Raw genomic sequence first — 25,222 nt, forward strand, 5'->3', positions numbered from 1 at the left:
CGGCCCAGCCGAGGCCCGCAAGCACCCGGGGCCCCAGGCGCCACGGCCGGCTCTGAGGAGAAACAGGGACCGCACAAGGCCGTTATGGCGGATACCGAAAACCAAATCCGGGCCATCACCGTCCCCTCAGGCCGGGCCTTGTTTACCGGCCGCCGCCCGGCCCCGCCCCCGTGACGTGCCCGCCGCCCAGGGCTCCGCGCGGCACCGCCCCCCCGTCCCGAATCACGCGACCTCCTCGCGGACGCATCGCTCCCGCGCCGAGGATACCTCCGCCGCGGGGGACAGGGTGGGCGCGACGGCCGTCACCCCACCCCTGCTCCCCTCGGGGGAGAAGGGCCCTTGAGGGGGAAGAGACGAGCGGGGCGGTGAGGGACCGGCGCGGCGTCGGGAGAGGGGGGAGTGAATCGGTGGGGTGGGACTAGTTTGCGAGGCGGAGGGATTCGAGGGGAGAAGCGACCTGTGAATGGGAGGGGGAGGCAGGGCCAAGATGGCGGCGCCCTGTGGGCTAGAGGAGCCCTGAGTGGTAAACAGCTGAGGGGAGGAGGAGAAGAGGTGAGTGCGCTAGGCCTCCTCCTTCCTCCCCCAGCGGGACGAGAGCGGAGGCAGACGGGAGGGACGGGGAGAAGGAGACAGAGAACGGAGAGGGGGGGAGGCGGCAGGAGAGAGGGAAGGGGCCGGGGGGATGGGGAAGGCGAGGGTAAAGCCTGGTGGTGGGGTGGGGGCTATGTTCTTCCCCCGCCCCGGCCCCTTTCCTTCCCCACAGCCAAACTTGGCCTTGGTCGCCACCGCGGCTGCCTGGGGGAGGGGGGCTGGGGGCGCTGCCCCCCCCCTTCTACCCCCCTCTTCCACCCCCCCAGCAGCCAGCGCGCCTCTTTAATTTTGTGGGGTTTATGGAAAAAGGTTCAGCATCTCCATTTCAGACACTGGGTAGCGATTTCCAGACTTCCCCTGCCTCGGTCACTTGCTGAGGAGGTTCCCTCATCCGGGGTGAGGCATTGAAGCAGTTGTTAAAAGTCTGTCCCCTTGTTGAGGAAGGCTTTTCTTATTTCCTTGCTCGTGGGTAGGTAATGTGAAGTCAGGATGTTGTTTACTTCTACAAGAAAACAGTTTACTTCCTGTTATCACAAAGAACTTGGATGGCTGCAGCTCTGAAGTTTTCACCCTTTGTTTGCTATGGATGCAGCCTCTATCATTGTTTTATCAGTTCAGTTAGTGCTTCTCTCCTCGTTTTTTTGGGTTTGGTTTTTTTTGGTTGTTTTTTGATGAGTCTTTTACAAGGCAATGAGTGAAAGAAAGAACATGCCTTAAAGGAGTATATGATTCAAACCCCATAGAAATAACACCGAAACTGGGATCAGGTTTTGTGTGTGGAACTTTTTCCAGAACTGCTGTTTCCAGAGAACCTTCCAGTGGATGCTAATACAGAAGGTTTGCGGTCTTTGTCTGGTCTGATCCTGTAGTTTCCTGAGGTTAACTTCTGTAGAAAGTTGTTAGAAATCCATCATAATTGAAGCATTACTGAAATGATCCCATTAGGTGGAAAAATTCCTCTTCAATTTAAATGTATGATCAACTAGAAACCGAATCTTTGGAAACTCAGGAAGTTTTAATAATTAGTGCAAGCATTGGGAATACATTCTTGTGTCTGCAGTTGACTTGGCTTTGCTAAGCATCAGTCAGGTACTCTGCTTATCAGGAACAGCTACGCCACAGTTAAAATCATGGGCTTAAAATCCTTTACTCAGTAAGACACTCCTTTAGGGGTCTTTTTACTTGTTCACTTCTTCTGTTTTTTTTTTTTAATTTATTAACAGCCTAGTCAACCCCGTACTAAATTGCCTTTATGAGGAATTGCACGGACTTACTCAGATAAAAATATAATCAGAATATCTAATGTGTCATGAGATAATCTTTAATTAAAATGGTTTTATCTTTGGCAGTGTTTAATCCTGGCTCCTTAACTCTTAGTTACTTGCGAATTTGCTTTTATGGTGACTCATAAAAAGTGGCATTATGAAAGGATTCCCATGTGACATATAGTGTCCAATTGCAGATGTTTTGGTGTATGAACAAACATTTGACTTTAGGAAGGATTTGTAGTTTAAAATGGATGCTGGCCCTGTTTAGAGCTGGACTGCTGGGATATTGACTTGTACTGATCCCTGAAATTCTTGCAACTGCCAGACACCTTATAGGAGCTGGTGATGTGATTACCAAAGTCAGTCTCTATGAGAACTGAATATCTTATAACACAAATGCATGCATAAATGTACATATATATATATATGTATCTTTGGAAAAGATACCTTCTGTAATAAGCAAATCAAATAATCAAAGCACATTTTTATGGTGGAGGCAGGGGAAAGGTACCAGATTTTATGCCATGTTGCAGGCAGGTGTCTATTTTATGAAAGAATATTACAGCTTGGGATCTTGGTCTGGTATGTTGCTGCTGTATTTTCATATAGTTTAATAAACATAATGAGGACAAATAATAATACTTCCTTTGTTAGCATAAGCATTTCTTTGGGTAGCAGGTAAAGATACAGAACAAACTTCTTGCAGTGGTGAACTGCTGTCCCTTGCCTGGGTATTTTTCTTTTTTGTTTTTGATTAAAAAGTTATGCATCATTTGCTATGGTTCTGTGTAATGCCGACTTTAATTCTTGGAGTAGTTAAAATGCTTCGACTGAGTACACGAGGTAGTTTGCAGTGCTTTCGAGATGTACTGAGTTACAGGCTAACTCTTTGAATATGTTTAAAGGTTTCTCTTGGTGGCAAAAAAAACTGCTACAGAGTTTTAGGAGGTCTCACTCCTTGTGTTACTGCAAAGTCTAGAGCTCTCTGTTTACCTGTTCATAGTTTTAAAAAGATTCCTTAGTTGAACTTATTTTCCTTGTGTACTGTTAACTGAATTGGCATAGAAAACCAGTGCTTGTTCTTATTTATTTATTTGCTATTAATATATGCAGTTGTGTGTAAGGAATTGAAATGATTCCTTTTCATGTTAGTAACTGGCTTGTTAGCATGGTTTCTACCAAAGGGTTAAGTTTCAGCCCTACCATGTTTGGGCTTTTTTCGGCATGCATTGCTTTTAAACAATTTTCCCTCTGACAGAAATTTGATGGGTAGCAATTAGCATAGTGTATTAGCACAGCATAGTTTCAAAAGAATTTTAAAAACTGCTGAATATGATTCTCTCTCTTTGTTTAGGGTTATTGGGTTTTTGTGATCTTCCTGTTCCTGCATTAGTTAAGCAGTTGTAGCAAAGTACGGGAGAATGTATATAGTATCGAGTTATAATTATAAATAATTATCAAGTTCAGGAATCGTATCAGATATTAAAATCTGATCTTAAAATCCAGAAAAACATGGACTGCTAGAAGAAGCCAGACACCTTCATTCTTTAAATATGAATAAATAAATTAAATTAATTATACTGCCAATTGTAATGATCAGTTTGAACAGAGATTTAAAGTGCTTAGAGTTATTATTTCTGGATGGTAAAAAAGAGAATGATCAGCTGCTTACTTTCCTTTTGCCACCAGTGGTTTTTCTCTCTACTGTCACTTTTCATTCATTGCGTATGTCACTTCTCTAATGGTAATGTTTAGTTTACCTGTGAAGAAAACACAAATTGGGTATTGTTAGGAAACATAAAACAGGCCTGCAGTTTTGTATATCAGATGGGGGGGGGGGGTGTGAGGCTTATCCTTTCATGACAAACATTTCGAAGATTTGAGGGAGAAGGCCTACTTTGTTGTCAATCTGAATTTTTCTTTGAAAACAAGGATTTCTGTAAAATACTTCTGTCCTCATTCACGGCCTCTGCCAAAGCAGTGTCTGAGGCCTGCAGTAGAAATCAGATGGAAAAGTGTAAGCCTTGAGGTCTGGCTTCACTTCATTGCTGTCAGCAGTGGTCTTGTGTTGTTGAAATCGCCCATTTCTCTTGGGGCAGGAGAGGAATAACCGTTTACTGGCATGCCCCAAATTTAACTTCCAATTAATGAAAAGGGATGAAATGTTGATGTTGAACCCCGACATGTCACCCTCCAGAATAAGTGCTTCTGGTGTCTGAATTTCTACACTGTTACAGCAAATGCTGAGGACGTTCTGGGAGGAGTGTGCGTTTGTGTTGAGTGTGTCCCCCTCCTCCCCACCCCTCAGAGAAGCATAACTGGCACTACCAGCTGCTTTTTCATTTGGCTTGAGATAAAAATACACTGAACAGAAGAACGTCTCTTGACAGAAATACTTAGAGAAGTCATAATCTTTTGAAATACACTGCTATCTGTTTCTCTATTTAGCCTTTTCCAATTAGTATTTTTACGGTATTTTCCTTTGTCTTGAGTTCGTAGCTCAACTGTATTGTGTTATGGTTAAATCAGGTACTGAAAAAAAATTTTAAAACAAATTGGTTCTTGGCTTGTTGTCTTCTCCTTTTTTCTCCTGTAAGCTGGCTCCAAAGTTGTATTGGTACTTAAAATTAATACTCTTTACTAAAATCTGTCTTTACAAGGTAATGGAAGTTCCTTAACCTGGTCTGTCCCAGGTTCCTTACCTACAAGATTTGAAAATTGCATGACAGGTTACTGGTGGGACTGGTCATAAATCACACTGACACCACGAGCCCTGGGAACTGTACAGAACGCAGTGTTTTCTGGTTGAAGTTAAAAGCCTGCTGCCTGTAAACGAGTTGTTCAGCTGTCTTTGCTTAAGAAAAGTGTGACACAATTTAAGACTTCTGCTGGAATTTCCTGATTTGTTCATTTGTGTTTGGCATCACGGACCCAGTATGATTAGAGAATCTCAGTCACAAATGACTTCACAAGAGATCCTGCTATGAGAAAGCTGTGATTTGTTTTTTTAAAAGTGTTACTATTTGTGTATATCAGGGTGACAGCATTATATTGGTGTTTATACGACTTCAGCAGTTAAACTTTCCACCTAGTGGAGTACCTATGTGTAATATCGTCCCATTTTTAGACGTGGTTTGGAGTACTTTTAATATTTTGAATACTGGCTTTTGGACTGGAGATTGTTCCACTTTACATAAAGTACTTCAGTGCATGATCGACTGATTGACAAGTTCATTTAAACTATGCTGGATTTGTTGCCACAAGGTCACTTGAGCCATCTGTTTTAATTAGTTTAGGGAGCTTGGGAAATTACTAGTTACCTAAGTGTATAGTTATTGGCAGCTAAGCTTACGTTATCAAACTTGCTTTTATCTGATTGTAGTGTTTGTGCGTGCCATCAGGCCAATAGCATAAAGTTTGAAATCCTTTTACCTACTGAACACTTAAACCGGTGTTTTTCCCATCTGTCTGCAAGTGTATTGTTGAACCTGACTTCCAGAAACATGCACGTTTCTTGACTTTGCCATGCTATAGTTCTTCCTCTGGCAGTATCAGAATTAGCGAAACCTGCCGTTGAGGTTTTCACTGGTGTGATGAAGATCCAGTCCAAGTATAATAGTATTACTAGAGGAAAATAAGAAATAAAAGCATTCTTTTCACTCTGGTGGGGGGCGGGGAATCAAAGAAAAGAGAGTTGACAAGGTCTTTATGGGGTAAAAAAAAAGGAGAGACTAGCGTTTATGCTGCTTTAATTCTCAAAACAGGTTTTGCTTGCAGCTGGTTTGGGGGTGTGGTCATGCATCTCTTTTGTTAACAAGACTTTAAACAACTAATTCATATTGCTTAGGAAGCTGGTGAATCTATTGCTTAACCATAGCTGAGACTGTATCCTGATAGAAATTGAGGTACCTGTGTTAGCAAGCTCTTTACAGTGTAAAAGAAAGTGTTCTCAGAAATAAAGGAATAGATTACTTGTAGTAAACTGTTTCCCCTTATATAGTTCTGCATGCATTCTGGGTATCCCAGTATAACTGTAATTTAGTAAATTAAATATTACAGCAGTTACTAGAAACTAAAAAAGCAGTTGACTCCTGAAAATGAGTAACAAAGTGGAAGGTTGACTCCTTAGGTTGCATGGATGCGTGGATTTAAACTTTCTGAAAGGATGGTGTCACTGTTTGAACATTCCTTGCCTTCTAAACAGCAAGCTCTTTGAGGAAGAAGTTGAAGCTTGGAAGTCTGCACAATGTAGAGTTAAAAAAACCCAAACAAACAAAAAACCAAACCCCAAAAACGCATGCCCAAAGCACAACAAATCCCAGTTCTAATCTTTTTGGAGAGATCCAGTCTGTGTTTGAGTAAAAAGCAGCTCTTTTCCCCCACCCCAAGTTTCTATTTTATTATCCTTAGTTGAAAGTCTTGCTTGCGCTACCAGCCAGTTTTAAGTCTGCAGTTTTTAAGGTCTTGCCAGCATGGATTGTGAAAAGGAATAGCATTTAAATCTGAAACCCTTCAGTTAGCAGACTCTGCTAGCTGCTTGTCGATGAACTGGAATTTTATTTGGACTGTTCAGCTATGCAGCTATGATCACTGAAAACTGAAGGGGGGGGTTTGTCTTCTGGAGCTGTAATTCTGGAACAGTGCAAGAAAGTTTGTTGCTAATGAAATGACTGTTGCGAATGTGGTGCTGTATTATCACCTTTGAATTTGCAATCAGTGCCAGATTAAGTAAGCTGATGTCTTGTGGCCCTAATAAAAGTGACCTTGGGCAGTTCTGCAACTACAGAGTGGTATGTTGCAAATGACAAAGTTTACTGGTAGACAGGTTAACTCCTGCTGTTCAGTAACATTGTTAAACATAACTTTCTGAGAAAGTAATATATCTGTAAGTAATTACAAAGTTATGATTTAAAATAGAGCACTGATATTTGGTTCTTGGCTACTGTCTAACAATGTTTTGCCTGAAATCTAAAGACTTAAACAATTACAGTAGTTATTCTACGTTCAGAATTTGGTAGGATAAGAGAAGATTTCTTTGTGTGTAATATTTTACCTACCATAAATAAAACTCTTTAGTAGCATTTGAGGGTTCACAGTACAAGACAACAATCTTGTGAAAGCCGTCTAGTTGGAGGCAATTGCACGGCTTAACCTGTGGACAATTCTGGAAAGGGCAACTGTGCAACACCTTGGGGTGTTTTTCAGACTAAGGGCTGACTTTCCTCCCTTTCCTCCTGCAGGAGGTACACAACTCTGCTAGTCTTAGTAAAGAATTCAGTGATGTTCTGAATATACAAGGTTTGATAAGGAAGAAGTAAATTATGCCTTTTGTTAACCTCTTCATGCTTTTTCTTTATTAGTGATCATGAAAGGTGTGTGGCTGACAGCATTGCAGACAGAAGCTCGACTTGTCCACAGAACAGGTGCTGTATACACAATTGAAGTAAAAAAATCTTGTGTGTGAACTTCATACATGTCAGTCTTGCCTTCCTTGGAGGAAGTGAAAAATGCACACTAGCTGGAAGTAGGAGGAAAGAAGAAACCTTTGCTAATAAAATTAGGTGTGATGTAAAGCCATATTCTTTCTGCCACTGGGAAAGGTTCAGCATAGGATTCTTATGGATGAAGAAAAACTTGATTCATTTTGTGATGGATAAATAGATGTGATACCTGAATCCCTCCCTTGCTAGTACATGGGAGGAAGCCATCTTAAAAGCCTGAAATGGCTTAGGCTTACTCCTGATTAGTACTGTGAAGCTGACCATCATGTTATATGCACACTGTTGCATTTAATAATCTCTGAAGTTTATGCACTGCAGGGTTTTTAATATATAATGCACAAGTTATACATGTGAAAACAAGGTGTGTCGTGCTGCTAAGCTTTTGATTTAGTGTGCACAAGGTGGCTGAGGATCAGCAGCTGTAGTTACTGAGTTTCCTAATGGCTGCAACTTGGCCACATTGCAAGTATTAAAGCAGAAATCTATTGGTATGCAATAACACAAAGCCGAGGGCAGTGAATTTCTAATCTAGCCACAGGAGTGGAGAACGATCTTGAGATGCATATTTTCTCCAGTGTAGACCACTATGCAAAGGACTTGAAAGGTTGGTTGAGGAGGAATTGCTGTAAGAAAGCGAGAATGAATTGATTCCAGGGAGCTATATGCATTTCATTCAAAACTTTAGTCTTGGTTGACTGACCTGGAGAGCAAATTAAAAAAATACCGTAACAGAGTGCTGTGACAGTCTGTATGTGCTAGCTGAGGCCTTCTGTGAAACACATTAGTGTCTTTTTTAAAAAAGGTGAAGAAAACCCTGCTTATGACTCATTGGCCTCTTTGTAAACTTTTCTCTTACAGCATTTATTGCAGGTGTGTAAACTGTAGCAATCCTTTTAGTGTACAACTTGTTAAATGGGCAATACTGCAGAAAAGAAATAGGGAAATGATGTAAGATTTAAGATGGAAAGGGAAAAAGGAAAGCTCATTTATCTACTCTCTCTTCTTTCCTAGTCTGGTAGAGGGGCACCAATGAGGAACTTCTGAAATTTTAACGTCCACATTCATGTCAGTACGTGCATCATGGCACAGCAGGGAAGTGTTGGTGAGCTCCTCTCAATGCTGGATTCTCCAATTCTGGGTGTCCTGGAAGATATAACAGCTGCGTTCAAAGATAATCTCATTTGCGGTATGTATCCTTTTTACGTAATTCAAGGAAGGGTTTTGCGTTTACACCAATAGAGGTGGAATAACATGGTGGGTTTTTTTCTATCAAACACAGTCTTTGAAAATGCAACTTGAAAGAAACTCTTGATACTTGGGTTTGAAATTGCTTTAAGGATTGAGGCTTCTCTTCAGTCCGTTTTGTTTAATGGCATGTCTCTTGGAAGGTATGTTACATAATTGTTCAAAGGCTATTATAAAATGAATGGCTTTTCCTGGGGCATAACCTCAAGTTGTGAGCTGATGAAACTTTCTTTGTAAAGCATATCTAGAAAAAATTAGGTGTCATTCACATTATGGGAACTATTGGGATTTTGTTAATTCAAATAACAAAAAAACAACGAAAAACCCGCAAACAGCAGACCCAGACTTTTGTGAAAAAATGATCGCTGCTATTAAGGCGTTCCTTATGTTGATGGAGCCTTTTCAGAGAATGAGAGCATCGTCAGTGTCCTTGTCCTTGAATTTGTTCTACTTTACCTGCTGAAGGGAGAGAATATAAAGTTATTCCTGAACTTTTCATCTATACTGGGTAAAACACTCTTGCAGTTCAGGTGCCTCTAGGTTTTTAAGTTTAGACAGTAATTGTTATTAAAAAAACTAGTTACTCTTCTTGAGCCGAATGTAGTTGCTTGAATGGTTAGGAACTAGAAAATGTAGTTGAGAGGTCTCATTTCCCTACAGGTCTGGTAAACACTAAGTACTGGTTTGTGTTATAAATTGTGTAATAGTTGTTAAAAAGTTGTCTAATGTCCCTGTAACAAACGCCTCCTTTTTAGTGTATTGAGAACGTATGTTTTTTTTTTTTGTTCTTGCTGTACACAAACTGATAGACCGTGGACCTATGCTTGTGAACAACCTGGTGGACTATTACTTGGAAACCAATTCTCAGCAGGCACTGCATATACTGTCCACACTGCAAGAGCCCCATGACAAGGTAAAAAAAACCTTGTTATTAAGTAGATTTTAGCCTGGTATTGAAGCAGCCTTTTAATAGCATCGGTTAGTACTCTGTTTTTCCATTCTGGTGTAGAATTACACTGTTGTAGAGGTGTAGTATCTCTGTAAAGTTTTTTAAAAAAGAAAAATCTTCAAAGGTCAGTCTCTGTTTCTTGGGTTGCTTAAACTGATCCAATTAAGCAAAGAACCCCTATAAATAAAAGTGTTCTGAGGACTAATGTTGTCTCTTGGCAATGCTGCTGCTGCTTGTTCAATGCTGGATGTGTTAGCCTAAAACAAGTTGGGTATTTTGAGAGCAAGTAAGGATTTTTAAATAGATTGAGAGAATGGCACTAAAATTTGTTTTACTTCTGCTGACCAGAATTTTTCTATTATTTATTTATGATAAATGTTTTGAAGTGCAGTGACTGATTCTGGATTGAATAGTTTGTGTTTCACTACCAGCAGACTTAAACTTATTGCTGGGTTTTATTTGCTCTTGTATCCTGTATGTTTGTAAAATGCCCGTAGTTTCTGTAATTGGCAATGGCAAACTGCTGAATATAGATTGGTAAAAAAAGAATATAAACCAGTTAAATATAAATACCTTTTTCTACCACGCTGCAAAATCCTCTATCAGCATCTACTGGACAAAATTAATGAATACATGGGCAAAGCTGCTACCCGTTTACCCACTCTCTCTCTGCTGGGACACGTGATAAGACGACAACCATCTTGGAAACATAAGCTTTCTCAAGCACCTCTCCTACTTTCATTGCTTAAATGTCTCAAGGTAAGAACTGTCAGTGTTGTCCATAAAACACTTGTACACCTGATGTAAACATACGTACTTGTAATGCAAGGCATTTGTTTTCTGTTTTGATGTCATTTAGTTAAGCTGTGAGAAGAGATAAAATGTTGATTAAAATACTGAGCCACAGTGGAATTGCATCAACTAAAGACTCTGTGCTGATCCTATTATTTACTGCGCTGTCACTGTATAACTTTGAGTTAGGAAAGTTTACTAAAACTTTTCTGAAAGTAAGTTAAAGACAGAGGGCCATAGGTGAAATTGGTGGATATCTTGAATGTGAACTTAATGAGAAATAGAATAACTTCCCATTAGTGCATCCTGAAATTTGTGCATGTTAAGTAATATACTGTACTTGCCGTGTAGATGGGCCGTGCAATGGAGTATTCCATGGTGAAATTACCTTTTAGCAGTCTTTCCCTTCTTAGCTACAGACATGCCGGATTACAAGGAGGTAGCTGTTTCACCATGCTTTGGGTTTTTTTGTTTGATTGTTTTTTTCGTATCTGCAAATTTATCAGTTACAATACTGGACAGTTTTGCAACAGTGAATAAAGAATGAGAAGTGTTTTGAGACCTGGAATGCATTGTCAGTAATATCATTTAATAGCATAGTGAAGAATTCGTGTTAGTTATTTAAGTCACATTTAAATGCATGATGTAGTCAAGTGCCAGTGCTCTTCAAAACAAAACCACAAAAAATTTGTGACTGCCAAAGACGAAGCTGCAAGTGCTGTTACTGGAACTCCTAATGTGATTGACGAGTTCTGTTATCCTTTTCAATGTGAGTGTTGTCTGATTGTGAGAGGAGCGAAGTGTGTCAGAAAGCTGGTGGGAGTAGAACAGAGACGTGGAAGTGCTAGGGTTGTGTACAGAGCGATAGCGATGGACGTGAAATGTGCTGCGGAAGGTTATGTCTGACAGGGAGAAGAGAGGCCATAGAATACACAGAGGAAGAAAAATCCGTAATACTGAGTATGTCCAGTCAGGCCGAGTGGCTCTTGGGAGACAGCAAGAACAGCTCAGTGGCATCTGGCCACAGGCATGCCTGTGCTGTTTACACCCCTATCCTGACAAGGCAGAGGTACCAGCAAGGAAGATGCTCATTAAGCTGGGGAAGAAAATAGGGACCCAACTGGGAAAGCATTTGAATGTTTTCTGCGTCCTGTCCTAAAATCTGATTCTCTATTACTGTTTCGTCTAGCTAAAGATTTTTACTGCCACATCCCTTTCTCTTGGTGTAAGCCATGGGATTCTAGTTATTGTCTGAATTACTGCTTTATGAAATACTCCACAGACGGAGTCATCAACCAGGTTTACTAGGAAAGTTTTTGACCCTTGCGTCGGTAATTGTCCAACATCCTTGAATACCATGATCAGATTTGCAGTTTCTTGGGCTCTGAATGCTGTGTGTTCTTAGCTCTGGGAAAGAAGGGAGGCAGTACATAAGATGCTTCAAATACCAGTAATTTTTTTTCTACCCAGTTGTGGAACTGTGGTGATGTTCCCTTTTTAACTAAGTCGAGTCTTTGTACAGAAAAGCAGTGGCAGAATAGGACCAAGAGCAAGAATCCCAAATATTTTTTCTTAAGAGTTATTCTGGATGAAAGTGACAATAATCTTGGTTCATTAAGTTATGTTAGGTTTTGGAGGGACTGGTTCAAAGTAGAGAACTTTTTCCATGATGATGATTCAGTGTTCGCTTCATCCTTGGAAAATTTAAGTTCAACACTTTTAACTGACTAATGCAGGTTTTTTCCCTTCTTGCAGACTGACACAGATGTAGTAGTACTCACCACAGGTGTCCTAGTGCTAATAACCATGTTGCCAATGATTCCCCAGTCTGGCAAACAGTACCTTCATGATTTCTTTGGTATCTTTGGGCGTCTCTCAGCCTGGTGCTTGCCGAATCCAGGTGAGATTTCAACTTTGTTGCATGCAGTTATGGTTTAGTAGTATCCTTGTGACTCTTATGCAGTTGGTGAGCACGTTCTTCAGACTCTTAATGATCTGAGATTATTTAAATGCAGAAAACAATGTATTAAGCCGACAAGCTATTCTGTTCTTTGATAGCATTTAGGAGTGCTTCTTTGCTCAAAACATAGAAGTCTCTTAGATTCTTCCTTGTGTGCTGCTACTACGTGAAGTTTCACTGGACTGAAATGCTGCCCTGATGTCAGCGAAAAGCAGAGATGGATCTTAATGGATAGAGGAGGGAAAATGCTGACATTTGAGGCAGATATTTGGGAATTTGAGATTCCCAGGTACGAATGGGGAGAGGGAAGAAGCAACATCTAAGAGTTTCTTTTAACATGCAACTATCAATAGTCATTAAAGTGTTGGCAAACTCGTCTTTTCGGTTATAGCATTGGTTCTGATGAATTGGTTTTGCCGATTTTGTTGTAAGGTGTCTGATATCTAACACTGGCATTATCTGTGTATGTGTCTTATGGCTGTATGAACAAATGCTGTGTTAAGCACACAGAGATGCTATTTAGAGAGCCATTTTGCATCACAAGTAGGACTGGAACTTAGAAGATGGCTAGTAAGACTCAAGTCTGTTGTGATTGCTTATTGTGGGTACGAGCTTTTAGTTTTTACCTTTGAAGTGGAGCAAACCTTAGTCATTTTTAATCATTCAGTCTTGCGGACTCTGTCTCACTATCTAGAGGAGTTTCAGGTTTTAACTTGAATAAAAAATGCTGTGCTTTGAGAATGACAGGATACCAGTTGGAATTAATGGTCCGTATCATAATTTTTGGTTTTGCTGTGAGCTGGTGAGTAAGTGTTGCCTGTTCTCTCAGAAGACTTCACGGTTTTCCTAGGGGCTCTTTCTATCTCAGAAGACTTGTCCAATTAACCTTTTAAACTTAAAAGTGTTTTGCTTGCATTCTTAAAAGTCTTGTTCTTTTCTCCGATGTAATGAAAAAGATTCTACTTTTTCCAGGTCACGTGGCAGAGATTTATCTTGTCCATCTTCATGCCAGTGTTTATGCTCTCTTTCATCGTCTTTATGGAATGTATCCTTGCAATTTTGTCTCCTTTCTGCGTTCTCACTACAGTATGAAGGAAAACTTGGAGACCTTTGAAGAGGTAGTCAAGGTAAAGTGCTGCTTATCTCTCTATTACCTGAGACAAGGAATTCATAGCTGTATAAATGCAGGTATTTGCCAATTTAATACACTACATGGATTTAACTGAGGGCTGCTCAACAAAATGGAATAAAACCAGGCTATTGGAGGACTGAAATCTCGGTTGGGAGCAAGATCATCTCTTGAAGCTGTAATGATGTGTGTTAGCTTTATCTGTTAAATGTAACAATATGTGCTGTTGGGATCAGTAGGTTGCTCATCAGCTTTGTATAGTTTAGTGCAATCAAAAGATGCTGTACTGATAATACATACTTCTTGTTCATCCAGCCAATGATGGAACATGTGCGAATTCATCCAGAATTAGTGACTGGATCTAAGGACCATGAACTGGACCCACGAAGGTATATATGTTCACTCTGCTATTAGGAAAGGCTATAAATGAGAAGCTTTTAGCTGGGTTATTTCAGAAGGCTTACGGCAAAGCCTTTTCTGTCAGCAACAGTGTGTGTCAGTGGTGCTTTGCCACCCATATTCTTAGGTACACCAGGTAAACATGTAGTCTTTCTTCATGCAAGCTTACAGCTGGATGAATAAGCAAAAACTGTTGTGAAAGGCCATTAACAACAATGTTGGGGTTCTAAATTAATTTTGTGTCTGGGATAGAATCTGTCTTCTACTTAACAGTTGACTTTGTCTTAATTTTATGGTTTAACAATCAAATGTCCTCATAAAGTTCTAAAAGAATTTGCTTTTAATGAACAAAGAGAAACTACCACTGTCCTGCTTCATTGCCTTAAGGTTTGGGTCATATTTTTTTTTCCATTTGTTGAAGTACTTGGTGGGATTTAAGTGTTTAAAATGGCTTCAGTGTGTCTTGTTTTGGTACCTAGATATTGGTTCAGTTAACAGATCAATTCTTTTAACAGGTATGTCTTAACATTATCAGCTGTATTAGTTTTCTTTAGAAATAGGCTCATTTGCCTGCAGCAGCACCACTTGCTGCTTTTCTCTTGTCTCCACAGGCCCAGCCACTGAAGAGGAGAAATTGACTCTTGTTGCTGCACAGTAGTGCTCTTGCCCTGCTTTTCAGAGCCACTAGGAAAACACTACTAAATGGGAACCTATTGAATATCACAATGCTCAATTTTGCAGACTTCTCCCAGACAGGGGGGAGGGTGGCAGCACTAAGGAGTACAATTGGCACAAAACTACCAGTCAAAGCCTTCTGATTTGGTATATTGCACATAATATCTTACATTCAGAAGCAACTCAGCCTTTAATAGGCAGCCTTATGTGCTTTCTCTTCTTCACAGTGAACTTCCATCCCCTGAAATATTGGGCAAATCTAATCTGGCTGCTTAGTTTAGTGAGAAAAAGTTTTCAGAGTGAAGGAGGTAGTAGTAACAAAAAACATTCCTAAAAGTTGGGAGGGAAAACACAGTCCTGAAACTGTCATTGCAGATGGTGTTTGCTTAAATAATACAAGATTCCCTTGCTGCTGGCATGTCTAAATTTTGACTACCAACATCTGAGTCTAGTTGAGCTGATTTCTACAGTTGCTGAAGCTCAGGACCAACCAAGTCTTCGTATGCTGTTCCTCCTTTCCAGAGTGCTCCATGGCAGACCTTTATGGATCTCTGTGTCAAAGCTGTTTGTGTCCTCTTTGAAACCCCCTCTTAAAAGTCATCTGGTTGCAATTTCTATATGGTGCCTTGTTCCAGTTTTGGCTGGGAGCGTGCAAAGCTGTCTGGAACAAATGAGCCATCCAACAATCCAATTCCTCATATCTCCAGGAACTCTTTGTTTGTAACAATAATTGACTAACTTACTCTTTTGGATCCAAAAACTGTCTGCAGGTGGAAAAGACTAGAAACTCACGATGTTGTGATAGAATGTGCCAAAATCTCCCTGGACCCTGCAGAAGCCTCGTATGAAGATGGCTATTACTCTGTGTCTCGGAAACTCTGCACAAGCTTAAAACATCATCAAACTGACCCCAGTGCCAGCTATTACATTGACACACAGAGCAGCTATGGTAAGACCTGCCTGACGGCTAACAAATACCCAATTCCTGGAGGAAAATTGGCCTTTTGGAAAAAGACATCTTACTAACTTATCCCGCTTAAAGTCTAAATCTTAGGCACCAGAAAACAAACCATCATTTAAAAAAAAATCCAAGTATATAGATGTATGCTCTGGTCATGCAGACATACAGAATGTTGGCAAAGTTGCCTTTCCCCAACCTCTTCCCTGCCCCAAAACAACGAACCAAACAAAAAAATAAAATATTCAATAGCTATTTTCTTGGGCTGGAAGAAAAGTCTCTTGTTTGCTAGCTGTGACTGTCTGTATTGAATGAATTTGAAGTGTTTCGTTTAAAAGTCTTTAATTATTAACCAGAAGAATAGTTGATTTGTATTTGATGTGTAGGATACTTTTAAGTTTGGTTTTGTTTGTTTTTGTTTTGTTTTTTTTTTAAACTTTCAGGGACTTCTACCCCATATTCCACTCCTCGGCTAACACTATTACAAATGCCAGGGCAGCTACCTCAGATTTTGAGCCCACAGTCAATACAGCCATCAACTGAGCCACAGCAGGTAAAGCAGAAGATAAAGCCCAGCGTGCTTTTAATTCTTTGCACTTTGTTCGTAGTTTCTTGTGACAGTCTAAAAAATTGACGTTTCTGAGAAGTACAGTGAATTCTTCAGAACTCAGTGTGCGTTTCAGATTTTATATCCATCTGATTTCCTGTGTCGGAACCTGGATGCAGATGTTTCACATACACCTTTTCTGAGCTTCGCTGATTTGTACTTATTGCTTTTACATAGGTTACCATCTGGAGTCCATCTGCAGTTTGTGGTATGACCACTCCACCAACCTCCCCTGGAGTTGTCCCATCAGAGTCATCCCAGTCTGCATCACAACCTTACAGCAAAGCTTTTGGCACATCTGGTACGTGCTGCATTTTGGAATTAGACCTTCAAAAGGTTTGTTGTAATAGAAACTCTGGCTGTAAATTTTGCTTCTTAAATGGGAATGCCACACCATGCCATTTGATAGGCTTAAGTCATTATTTCTGTGAACTGAGTACCTGGTCATCCAGAGCAGTACGAGCGCAAACACTGAGATAAGAAATAAGTTATAGTGAATTAAGTGTCAAAGTCTGAAACAGGCCTTTTAGAAACTGTGCGCATTTATCTTGGTAAATAGTTGAAAGAGATTTAAGAAGTAAATGGTTGAGATAGTGTATAAACGTATAATTCTTCACATACAATATTCAGCTGAAACGAGTAAGTTGGAGCCTTGCTGAGAAAACTTGCTCCTCCTTTTCAGCAGGGGGGAAAGGAACACCTTTGGGAACGCCAGCCACATCTCCTCCTCCACCCTGCACTTCAGATGACTTTGTGCATGTTTCACTCCCTTCAGCTGCTGCCACGCCTCCTAAAAAGGTATAACAAAATTCTGCCAAACAAATCTGATTTTTTTTTTCTCATTGACTTGTCATACATGCAGTGACCGTAACTAAGAAAGGAAAATTAGAGTAACTGATTGACAAAAAACGTTGCATTTAATTGCAAAAAACTCATTTTCCTTCTAAGTTTAGACAACTATTGCCATTTCCAGTTGCACAATTTTAAGACTTTTAATACTGGTTTGCTGTTTAAGCCATCTATTTGCAGGAATTTCCTTTCTATGAAACTGTCCAAGAGGTTAATTTCCAATAAATACCTGAGGTGAAGAATTTATTTTGGTTTGTTTTTTTCAGGAGGACAAACCAGATCCTGGGAGGCCTTTACTCTACCGACAGCAAAATGTCACAAACAGCGATAAATCATTGGGTAAATTCCATTTCCTCTCCCCATTACAATAACCTGTTGTAAACAAATCCTGGTTTTATTGACAGATGTTCCAATTGCCAAACACTTTTCCACAAGTTTTTCTCTTTCTTTTTTTTTCCTGAGTTCTTCGTAGTTCCAGGATCCTGCTTTAACCTGTGATTCAACTTAAAACCTTCTTTTGATGCTTTTAGTTTTGTTTCTATTTATTCATCTTCAGAAATAGCTTGCAGAATTTTTTAACTTGCCCTCTTGCATACTTATGCATGTTTAAATATGTGGATCAGCACTGAAGGTTGAAAAAGGATATTTTTTTTAAAAAAAGCTGATTCTTTGAGGGTGAATTTTTTTATTGGAAGCAGCAAGTTATATATGAAGTCTTTAACAAGTTTTATGTCTCATATCTGGATTAAACTGTAAGGCTGCACATAAGGATAGATACGATGCTCCCTTTTAAAGGCGCTTGGAAAAACTTTGTTTTCTATCTACAATTTTATTGCTGTACTTGAACCTTTTTTTAAAGTCCTGTGGAATATTGAAATCAACAGTGGATGGTTGTGGAACTCAGCTTCTAATAGGTAAATCTAGCTTCCATTTTCCATTCTCTGTCATCTACATCTGTGACAGCTGTAGAAAGGTTTTTGGCACTGTATTGAGACTTCTGTACTGTGAATCTTTACCATCCTCGAAGTGGAGGTGATAGTGATATTTAAAACTGTTTTTTCTTGGTGAGGTTTTATAGCAACACTGGAATCTGAACTTTCTGAATTACAAGTTAAGAACAGGCTAGGTTTTTCACTGGGTTCCTAAGCTGTGACTGAGCCGCGAGCATGAGGTTTCTGTCCTGCATGCCTTAGTGTGTATCCCCCTGGCAGCTGTCTCAGAGTTTTGATCAGTAGTCTCATATTGTCAAGTTTGTATTACGTCGGTTGGTGTCCTTGTGTAGCCAGATGAGAAGCTAAAGGGGAGTTTAATGCTGATGTGGAAGTATAGTAGTCACTCTACACTTAAGCCTCTTTCTTTTTTTTTTTAATTTATTTAATGGGTTAAATTGCAAACAGCACATCCCTATTCATAGAGGCGGTCATTTATTCTAAGGTCCTTATTCTAAGGACCTTACAGCAGTAAAAGACTTCTGGTTTGTGCTGTGATAAGGCTGGAGAAAACAGCATTTTTACAACTAACTTTTCTTTTTTCTTTTCTTTTCTTCAGACACACCCGGTAGTAAAAGTTCAGTAACCCTAAGTGATCTTCCAGAGTTTTTAGGTGGTTTGTCTTTTGAAGATAGTGCTGAAAAGGACAGAGAGGAAGGTAATTTCTGTTATCCTTACATAAACCTTAGCTAAGGAAATGTTTATAATGTCGAAATACGAGGTGCATAATTATGCTTCCCCCTCCCATCCTTCTCAGATGCAATATCTAAAGAGATCTCCGAGATCACAACCGATGCTGAACACATGGTGCCTAGAGGAGGATTTGACTCTCCGTTTTACCGCACAAATGAAAGTCTGTCAGGCTCTCAAAAGAAGACCCATTCAGTAGTCTCTAGTGTTCAGGGACACAGTCAGACCTCTGAGCCTTTAACATCTCTGGACAAGCCTGGGCCTGAGAGTGCGCGGGAAACACCCAAACAAACATTTACTCCCATAGACAAGCCCTGTGGAGGCTCTGGTGAAAGCCCTGCTGGTAACAGAGAAGGAACCTCTGGGGAGACGAGTATTCTCACTCCCAGCCCTTGCAAAGTACCAGCACAAAGAAGGGTGGTGTTTGGGAGCGGGCAGCCTCCCCTATATGAGCACCTTTTTGAGGTTGCATTACCAAAGACTGCCTACCTCTTTGTTGGCAAGAAGACTGAGGAGCTGCTAAAGAAAGCCAAGGGAACCCAGGATGACGACTGCATGTCCTCTACTTCTCCTGTGGAAGTACTGGACAGACTGATACAGCAAGGAGCGGATGCACACACTAAGGAGCTGAACAAGTAGGTGACTGAAGATCTTACTTTGCATACTTTCTTGTTATTTCTTTTTTGTGTTGTCTTTTCTCCAATAGCTGTGCCTGAAAAGCAGGCCTGTCTGGAAATCTACAATGAAACTGTGTTCTGTGAAATGTTACTGTTACTGAGCTAGGGGTTCTGGGTGGAGGGTTTTTATATTTGCAGTGGTAATGTGGTTGCTTTGATATAAAAACAAGGGGCTGTGACTTTTACTAGGACTCTTACTGGCTTCACTGCAGAGCTTGGGATGAAGAAGTAGGGCTGTTGGCTGTGCTACAAGTGTGGGTTTGGTACCACTGTTAGTGAGATTTATTTACGTTATCAGGTTTAAGTCCCTCACTAGATGGTCTAAAGCAAATGTTGAGGCCAAGGGGAGATTGACATTTTCTTCTTTCTAATATATATGAAGCTAAAAACTGGAGAACCAGATTTAAGGTTTAGGTGTATCTGCTGTATTCCTTCTTTCCATCTTTTTACCCTGTAGTCTGCTTTGTCCTTATGCTGTTTTCTATGCCTGAGAGAATTTTTCTAACTTCCAAGAAACGATGCCCTCCATCATCTGCCTTTGCAGCCTGCTGCTTGCACGGTCCCTCCTTATTCGCTTCGTACTGACTGACTGAGTGTAATTCCACTTTTGTTAGGCTGTAAGCTCTTTTGAGGTGGGCATTCCATTTTAAGGTGACTTGCAGAGTGTTTGTATATTTAAACTTACTATTTCATGCTGCATCTTCATTTTTCAGATTGTCTCTGCCAAGTAAATCTGCTGACTGGACTCACTTTGGAGGTGAGGAAGTTTCTCATGTGTTTTGGCAATCTGTTCCTCTATTATTAGACTTGCTTAAACAATGACCTGCATACTTCTTCTGCCACGTTATTGAGGGAAAAAAAAAATGGTGCCCTCCATTGAGTCATGGATTATCTGCTTAGCAGATGGACATCTGTGTTCCAGTGAGATGAGCTGCTTTTTTTCATCTTTGAAAAGTGAAAGCTGCCTTCCCCACAGTTCTAGATATTTCTGCTTTTGACCATTTAAGATCTGCTAGCCTTCAGAATGATTCTGAACATCTAACAGACCCTTCCACCTTTGAAATACTACTAGAATCTAAAAATTATGATTGTTTTTCTTGCTGCTTCATGTGTGTCATAGTTCTGTGCTCTTAGGCTTCTGTGATGATGGTGAGCTTGGCTTTTTTTCTCAGTAGAAGGAGTATTTGAAGCATGTACGTGTTGCTCTGGGAAAAATCTTTGAGACTTTGTATTGGGCATCAAATGGAGCAGACATCTTTAAGTTGTAATTTCAAATAACGCTAATTTGCTTATTTTAAAAAAATACTTCCCATATCTGGAAGAGGGACGGTATAGTTCAGTAACATCTTCTGCCGTCTCGCTCCAATCCAGGTTCTCCCCCTTCAGATGAGATTCACACCCTGCGCAACCAATTGCTTTTGCTGCACAACCAGTTATTGTACGAGCGCTTCAAAAGACAGCAACATGCCCTTCGGAACCGTCGACTCTTGCGAAAAGTGATCAAAGCAACAGCACTGGAGGAACATAATGCTGCCATGGTGAGCAGGGATACAATTCTAGCAGTGATTTAAATACAGCGATGATAGAACAAATGTTAATTGGTTTGGCCAGTATTTTTCAGTACTGCTCAGAAAAGGAGCCTCACTTCTTACCTCATTAAAGTCAGTGTTTGTGGAATGATTTGTGGACGAGTTACGTGCACTGTGATTATTAAAACCAGTAGTTTCTGTTTGACTGTAGGCAACTGAATCATGGATGCCTGCATGCTTGACCACTGCCAGCACTTACCTTTGGATAATGTTAAAGGCTTCACAGTTAGTGGAGTGGTTACTTAATGCCTAGGTTGACACCTTATTGCATTATTTGAAGAGGTATTGTCCTTTCTCTCCTCAATTGAGGAGTAATAGCAAAAACTGTGAAAAGTCAAATGTTCCTTTTCAGCGCTATTCACTACGGTAAAATTCCAAGTTAAGTGCGTTGAAAGATGTTTCACTACAGATTTAGGGATGTTTCATTCTGTGTCACCGTATTATAGCTAATTCCATCAACATTTTCACCTTTTGATAATTCAGTAGAAGATCCAAAAATAGACCTCCAAATAGGTGTTGGAAGATGAACTGTTGCTTCAGCTATGAAGCCCAAGTGCCTGTTGAGAGCATGAGCTGCAGTGGAATAATCTGCTGTTGCTCGTTGTGCCTTTGGATGTGACCAGGGTTTTCAGCCTGCCCACTCTGTCACCATTTTTCAGCCAAAAACTGAACCAAACCCCAAAAGCTGTAAAAACATGCTCTAGATAGAATGTCCTATCAATAGAGAAGTGTTATGCCTGCATGCTATTAGCTAGCAACTTAGGACAAATGTTCTAACTGATAAAGCAGGTGTCTTGTCTGATGCTTCCTATGGGGTTCTTAACAGAAAGATCAGCTGAAACTACAGGAAAAAGAAATCCAGGCCTTGAAACTGAGTCTGCAGAAAGAACAGGCAAGGTACCACCAGTTTCAGGAGGAACATGAAAATATAGTGGCTCAGCTTCACAGCCAGATCAGACAGCTGCAACACGACCGGGAGGAATTCTACAACCAGAGCCAGGAATTGCAGGTATGAAGTGTGGCACCAAACAAAATAATGTTATCTACTTACTGTGGTTTTAAAAATAACCTTCCTAATAACATGGCATGAAATATCTGAGAGAAATTTATATATCTCTATAATAGGTATTGCCATAATTCAGAGTAAGACAGTGCATAATTGGAAATGCCTAACTTAGTCATCATCCTTTTATAGTTCTCTTTTGTCCAGTCTTCAGTTTGGAAATAGAAAAATGCAGTTTCTTAGCTGGTTTTGTGACTTTCACAAGTACTCAGTATAACTTGATTTATGGTGCTGGGGTTAATGGCCCTCCAGCCATATGCCATTGCTAGTCCTTACTAAAGTTTCAGAACCCTGACTGAGGGTTGTGTGGGGTTGTTGTTGTTTTTTTGATTTGAACAGACCAAGCTGGAAGACTGCCGGAATATGATTGCAGATCTGAGGTTAGAATTAAAGAAGGCTAACAACAAGGTGTGTCACACTGAATTGCTTCTTAGCCAAGTTTCTCAAAAGGTAAGAATAGCTACTGTTCCCAGGGTCCCTTTGTCCCTTTGTGTCTTTCTGGTTTGTTGGGGTTTTTTTTATAATTTTTATCAGGTGCTTTTTCTTGCTTGTTCTGAAAGAAGCCTGTCCTTAGTTCCATAGAATCCGATATAAATTGCACCAAAATAACAGAGAGAAACCTGTTTTGGTGAAGAAACTTTGAACTCAGTTCAAAGGCTTCTGAAACGTCTCATTTTGTCTGCTTTTTGCACAGTAGAAATTTGCAGATTAAGCAATATGAACTTGTATTAAAGCTTTGCTAAATCTTGATGCCTTAGAGATCCTGTTTATATCAGAAATTGAATGGACTTCTCGTGTAAGTGGAAACATGGTTGTCTTAAGGGAAGCAACGCCTATGTGGTGGCATTCTGTATGGACCGTCACCAGCTTTATGAAAGCTAATTTATTCAACACCTATTACCTATGATGCATTGGATTCTTGTTTTTGTCTGCCTTTGTTATAAAAATATCCTGTGAACACAATGCCTATCAGCTATGGCTCTCCTGCTGGACTATTCATTGCAATGTTTGATTCTGTTCAATTTCTCTTTAAAGCTTTCCAACAGTGAATCGGTGCAACAGCAGATGGAGTTCTTGAACAGGCAACTTCTGGTTCTTGGAGAGGTCAATGAGTTGTACCTGGAGCAGCTGCAGCACAAGCACACAGACACTACAAAGGTATGATTCCAGAGGAGGCCTTTTGGGAAGACCTCACTTGAGGTCGTCATCGGGCTGTTCTCAGCCTTGTGTTCAGAATGAAGGAAATGCTTCATTACTTAACAGATACTTGGCTTTGAAATATGATTTTCAGGGATTGGATTTCATATTTAATCTGTTCAGCTATTTTTGGGTACCGTGTTGTTATGGAATCTCTTGAGTGCCCTGTGCTTGAGAGCTAAGACTTAGGGTACACCTGAAGTCAATTTTAGCCACTTCATGTAAATTCTTAGCAATTTTATCTTGTCAAAGACCAAGACTTTACTGTGCTCTTAAGGTGATTGGCAGCAGACCGTTGCTGGTAAAGTAACATTGGGCTCTTACATTTGTGAAAGCGTGTAACACAGGGTAGCGTTGCTAGAATTTGTAGAAAGATCTTAACCAAGGTTTTACCAGGTTTTGTGATCTTCTGTTTTGAAAAAAAGTAGTCGTCTTACTCGGTCATTTTCCTATTAAGAGTTAATACTAACTTTACTAAAACTTCTGTGGTTCATATGGTTTTACTTCCTGACTTCAAAGAAACCTTTTTTAATTAGAAGCAAGTAAATTACACAACAATATAACTGTTTCTGCGTGAGAGCAAGTAATTAAAGAAGGTGGATAATAAGCCAAAAAAAAAAAAGTCTTTCACTGGTATTTAATGAAGGTCGTGTTGCAAAAATGGTTTTAAAATTGACTTTGTTTATCCTAATCTGGTGCAGAACTGGCAAGTTTGCTTTGCTGAAAAGGGCATTTCATAAGGAACATTAATGTGCTAATAAATTCCAGTGATGTATAGTTATTTTCACAGTAACTTAATAGTGTACATCCTCAGAGTATCCAGTTTTCTATATCTGTTTTTAGAAATGCTGCTTTTATTCCGTCCTGCTTAAAAATGTGTCTATTTATAGCATCAGAAACATGTCTAAATATTAATGAAAATAATGCACAAATTATACTTTAACATTGTGTTCTTTCCTTCGAGGAGGTTGAAATGTTGCACGCTGCTTTTCGGAAAGAACTGGAGAAGGCAAAATTGTGTGTTCAACAGCAAAGCCAAAGGCTTGATGCTTCCCAGAAACGGATAGCTGAACTGGAATCTCAGCTTGCTAAAAAGGACCACCTCTTCTTGGAGCAAAAGAAATACCTAGAAGATGTCAAAATCCAAGCAAGGTGGGAGCTTCCTATGTAAAATTTTAACTGTGCGTTGACAGATGCACAGTCATAGTTGTGCAGAATCTGGAAACACTGAACCTGATGGTTCTCGGTTTCTTTTTCTGTTCAGAGGTCAGCTGCAAGCAGTAGAAAGTAGGTACAAGGCCCAGAAAAGAATCACACAGGCATTTGAGCTGGAGATCTTGGATCTGTTTGGCCGGCTGGAGAAGAGCAGCCTACTGAAAAAACTTGAAGATGAAAGAGCAGAAGCAGCTGAAGCAGCAGAAGAAAGGTAAGGGTGATGATGTAAAATATGCTGGACTCATGACCAGCTCCTTGGAAGTTGATATCCTTGTGGAATTCCCAGCACTTGGATGCGTCATCTCAAAATATTTCTGTTACTCCCCCTTTTACAGACTCTGCCCAGGTTACTGAGTCGTTGACAAAACTGGAAGTGCTCATGAAGTACTTTTCAGACAGCTGAACCGTTACTCAAAGTTTGAGAGAAACCTCTGGTTTGTCTCATAGACCGCTCTCTTTAAAATTCAAATTGTTACCCTTTTGTTAAGTAGCTGTTTTACATAGGTCAACCTGTAGTGTCTTGGGAGTGCTCTACTTTCCCTCAGTTCATACCTTTTCTTCCTACACCAAATTCTGCTACAGCATCAGGAGAACTTCCTGCACTGCCAGCAGATTTATGGTGATCACCTGGGCTTGGGTTAGGTAAAAGAAAGGTCTAGGATCCAAGGAAGCTATATAGATATCCTCCTTTACCTAAACGGATCAGGATCCAGTTCCGTTCTGCTTTGGGATTATTGTCAGTTTGGGACTTGAAACACTGGGTGTTGCAAAGCTGTGTGTGTGACACTTACCTTTCTGGTTATCCTCTGTCACTTCTGCTTTGCTACAAAACGGTGAAAGGGAAACTGTTAAAGCACCTCTGTAGTGGCAGAAATGGAA

General features: G+C 40.2%; 1 protein-coding gene across 5 annotated transcripts in view; it reads left to right on the top strand.

Annotated features, from left to right (window-relative positions):
* The first annotated feature begins 254 nt into the window (after positions 1 to 254).
* TSC1 (TSC complex subunit 1) overlaps positions 255 to 25,222 on the top strand; it is a 28,165-nt gene continuing 3,197 nt past the window's right edge. The window contains exons 1-22 of one of the 5 annotated variants that reach the window (XM_063352860.1): positions 255 to 365; positions 7,220 to 7,282; positions 8,372 to 8,546; positions 9,415 to 9,518; positions 10,161 to 10,313; positions 12,102 to 12,246; positions 13,279 to 13,433; positions 13,751 to 13,824; positions 15,280 to 15,458; positions 15,911 to 16,020; positions 16,252 to 16,375; positions 16,757 to 16,872; positions 17,190 to 17,262; positions 18,472 to 18,570; positions 18,670 to 19,237; positions 19,993 to 20,036; positions 20,651 to 20,817; positions 21,695 to 21,877; positions 22,271 to 22,381; positions 22,967 to 23,089; positions 24,093 to 24,280; positions 24,393 to 24,554. In XM_063352860.1, coding sequence (XP_063208930.1) covers positions 8,441 to 8,546; positions 9,415 to 9,518; positions 10,161 to 10,313; positions 12,102 to 12,246; positions 13,279 to 13,433; positions 13,751 to 13,824; positions 15,280 to 15,458; positions 15,911 to 16,020; positions 16,252 to 16,375; positions 16,757 to 16,872; positions 17,190 to 17,262; positions 18,472 to 18,570; positions 18,670 to 19,237; positions 19,993 to 20,036; positions 20,651 to 20,817; positions 21,695 to 21,877; positions 22,271 to 22,381; positions 22,967 to 23,089; positions 24,093 to 24,280; positions 24,393 to 24,554 — 2,984 coding nt within the window. In that variant the 5' untranslated portion in view covers positions 255 to 365; positions 7,220 to 7,282; positions 8,372 to 8,440. Of the gene's footprint in view, positions 366 to 419; positions 553 to 7,219; positions 7,283 to 8,371; positions 8,547 to 9,414; positions 9,519 to 10,160; positions 10,314 to 12,101; positions 12,247 to 13,278; positions 13,434 to 13,750; positions 13,825 to 15,279; positions 15,459 to 15,910; positions 16,021 to 16,251; positions 16,376 to 16,756; positions 16,873 to 17,189; positions 17,263 to 18,471; positions 18,571 to 18,669; positions 19,238 to 19,992; positions 20,037 to 20,650; positions 20,818 to 21,694; positions 21,878 to 22,270; positions 22,382 to 22,966; positions 23,090 to 24,092; positions 24,281 to 24,392; positions 24,555 to 25,222 lie in introns of those variants that run through there. The other 4 variants (XM_063352859.1, XM_063352862.1, XM_063352861.1 and 1 more) reach the window with 4 other exon arrangements.

This window comes from Chroicocephalus ridibundus, chromosome 15 (genome assembly GCF_963924245.1).
Source record: "Chroicocephalus ridibundus chromosome 15, bChrRid1.1, whole genome shotgun sequence".
In the NCBI taxonomy this organism is placed as follows: domain Eukaryota; kingdom Metazoa; phylum Chordata; class Aves; order Charadriiformes; family Laridae; genus Chroicocephalus; species Chroicocephalus ridibundus.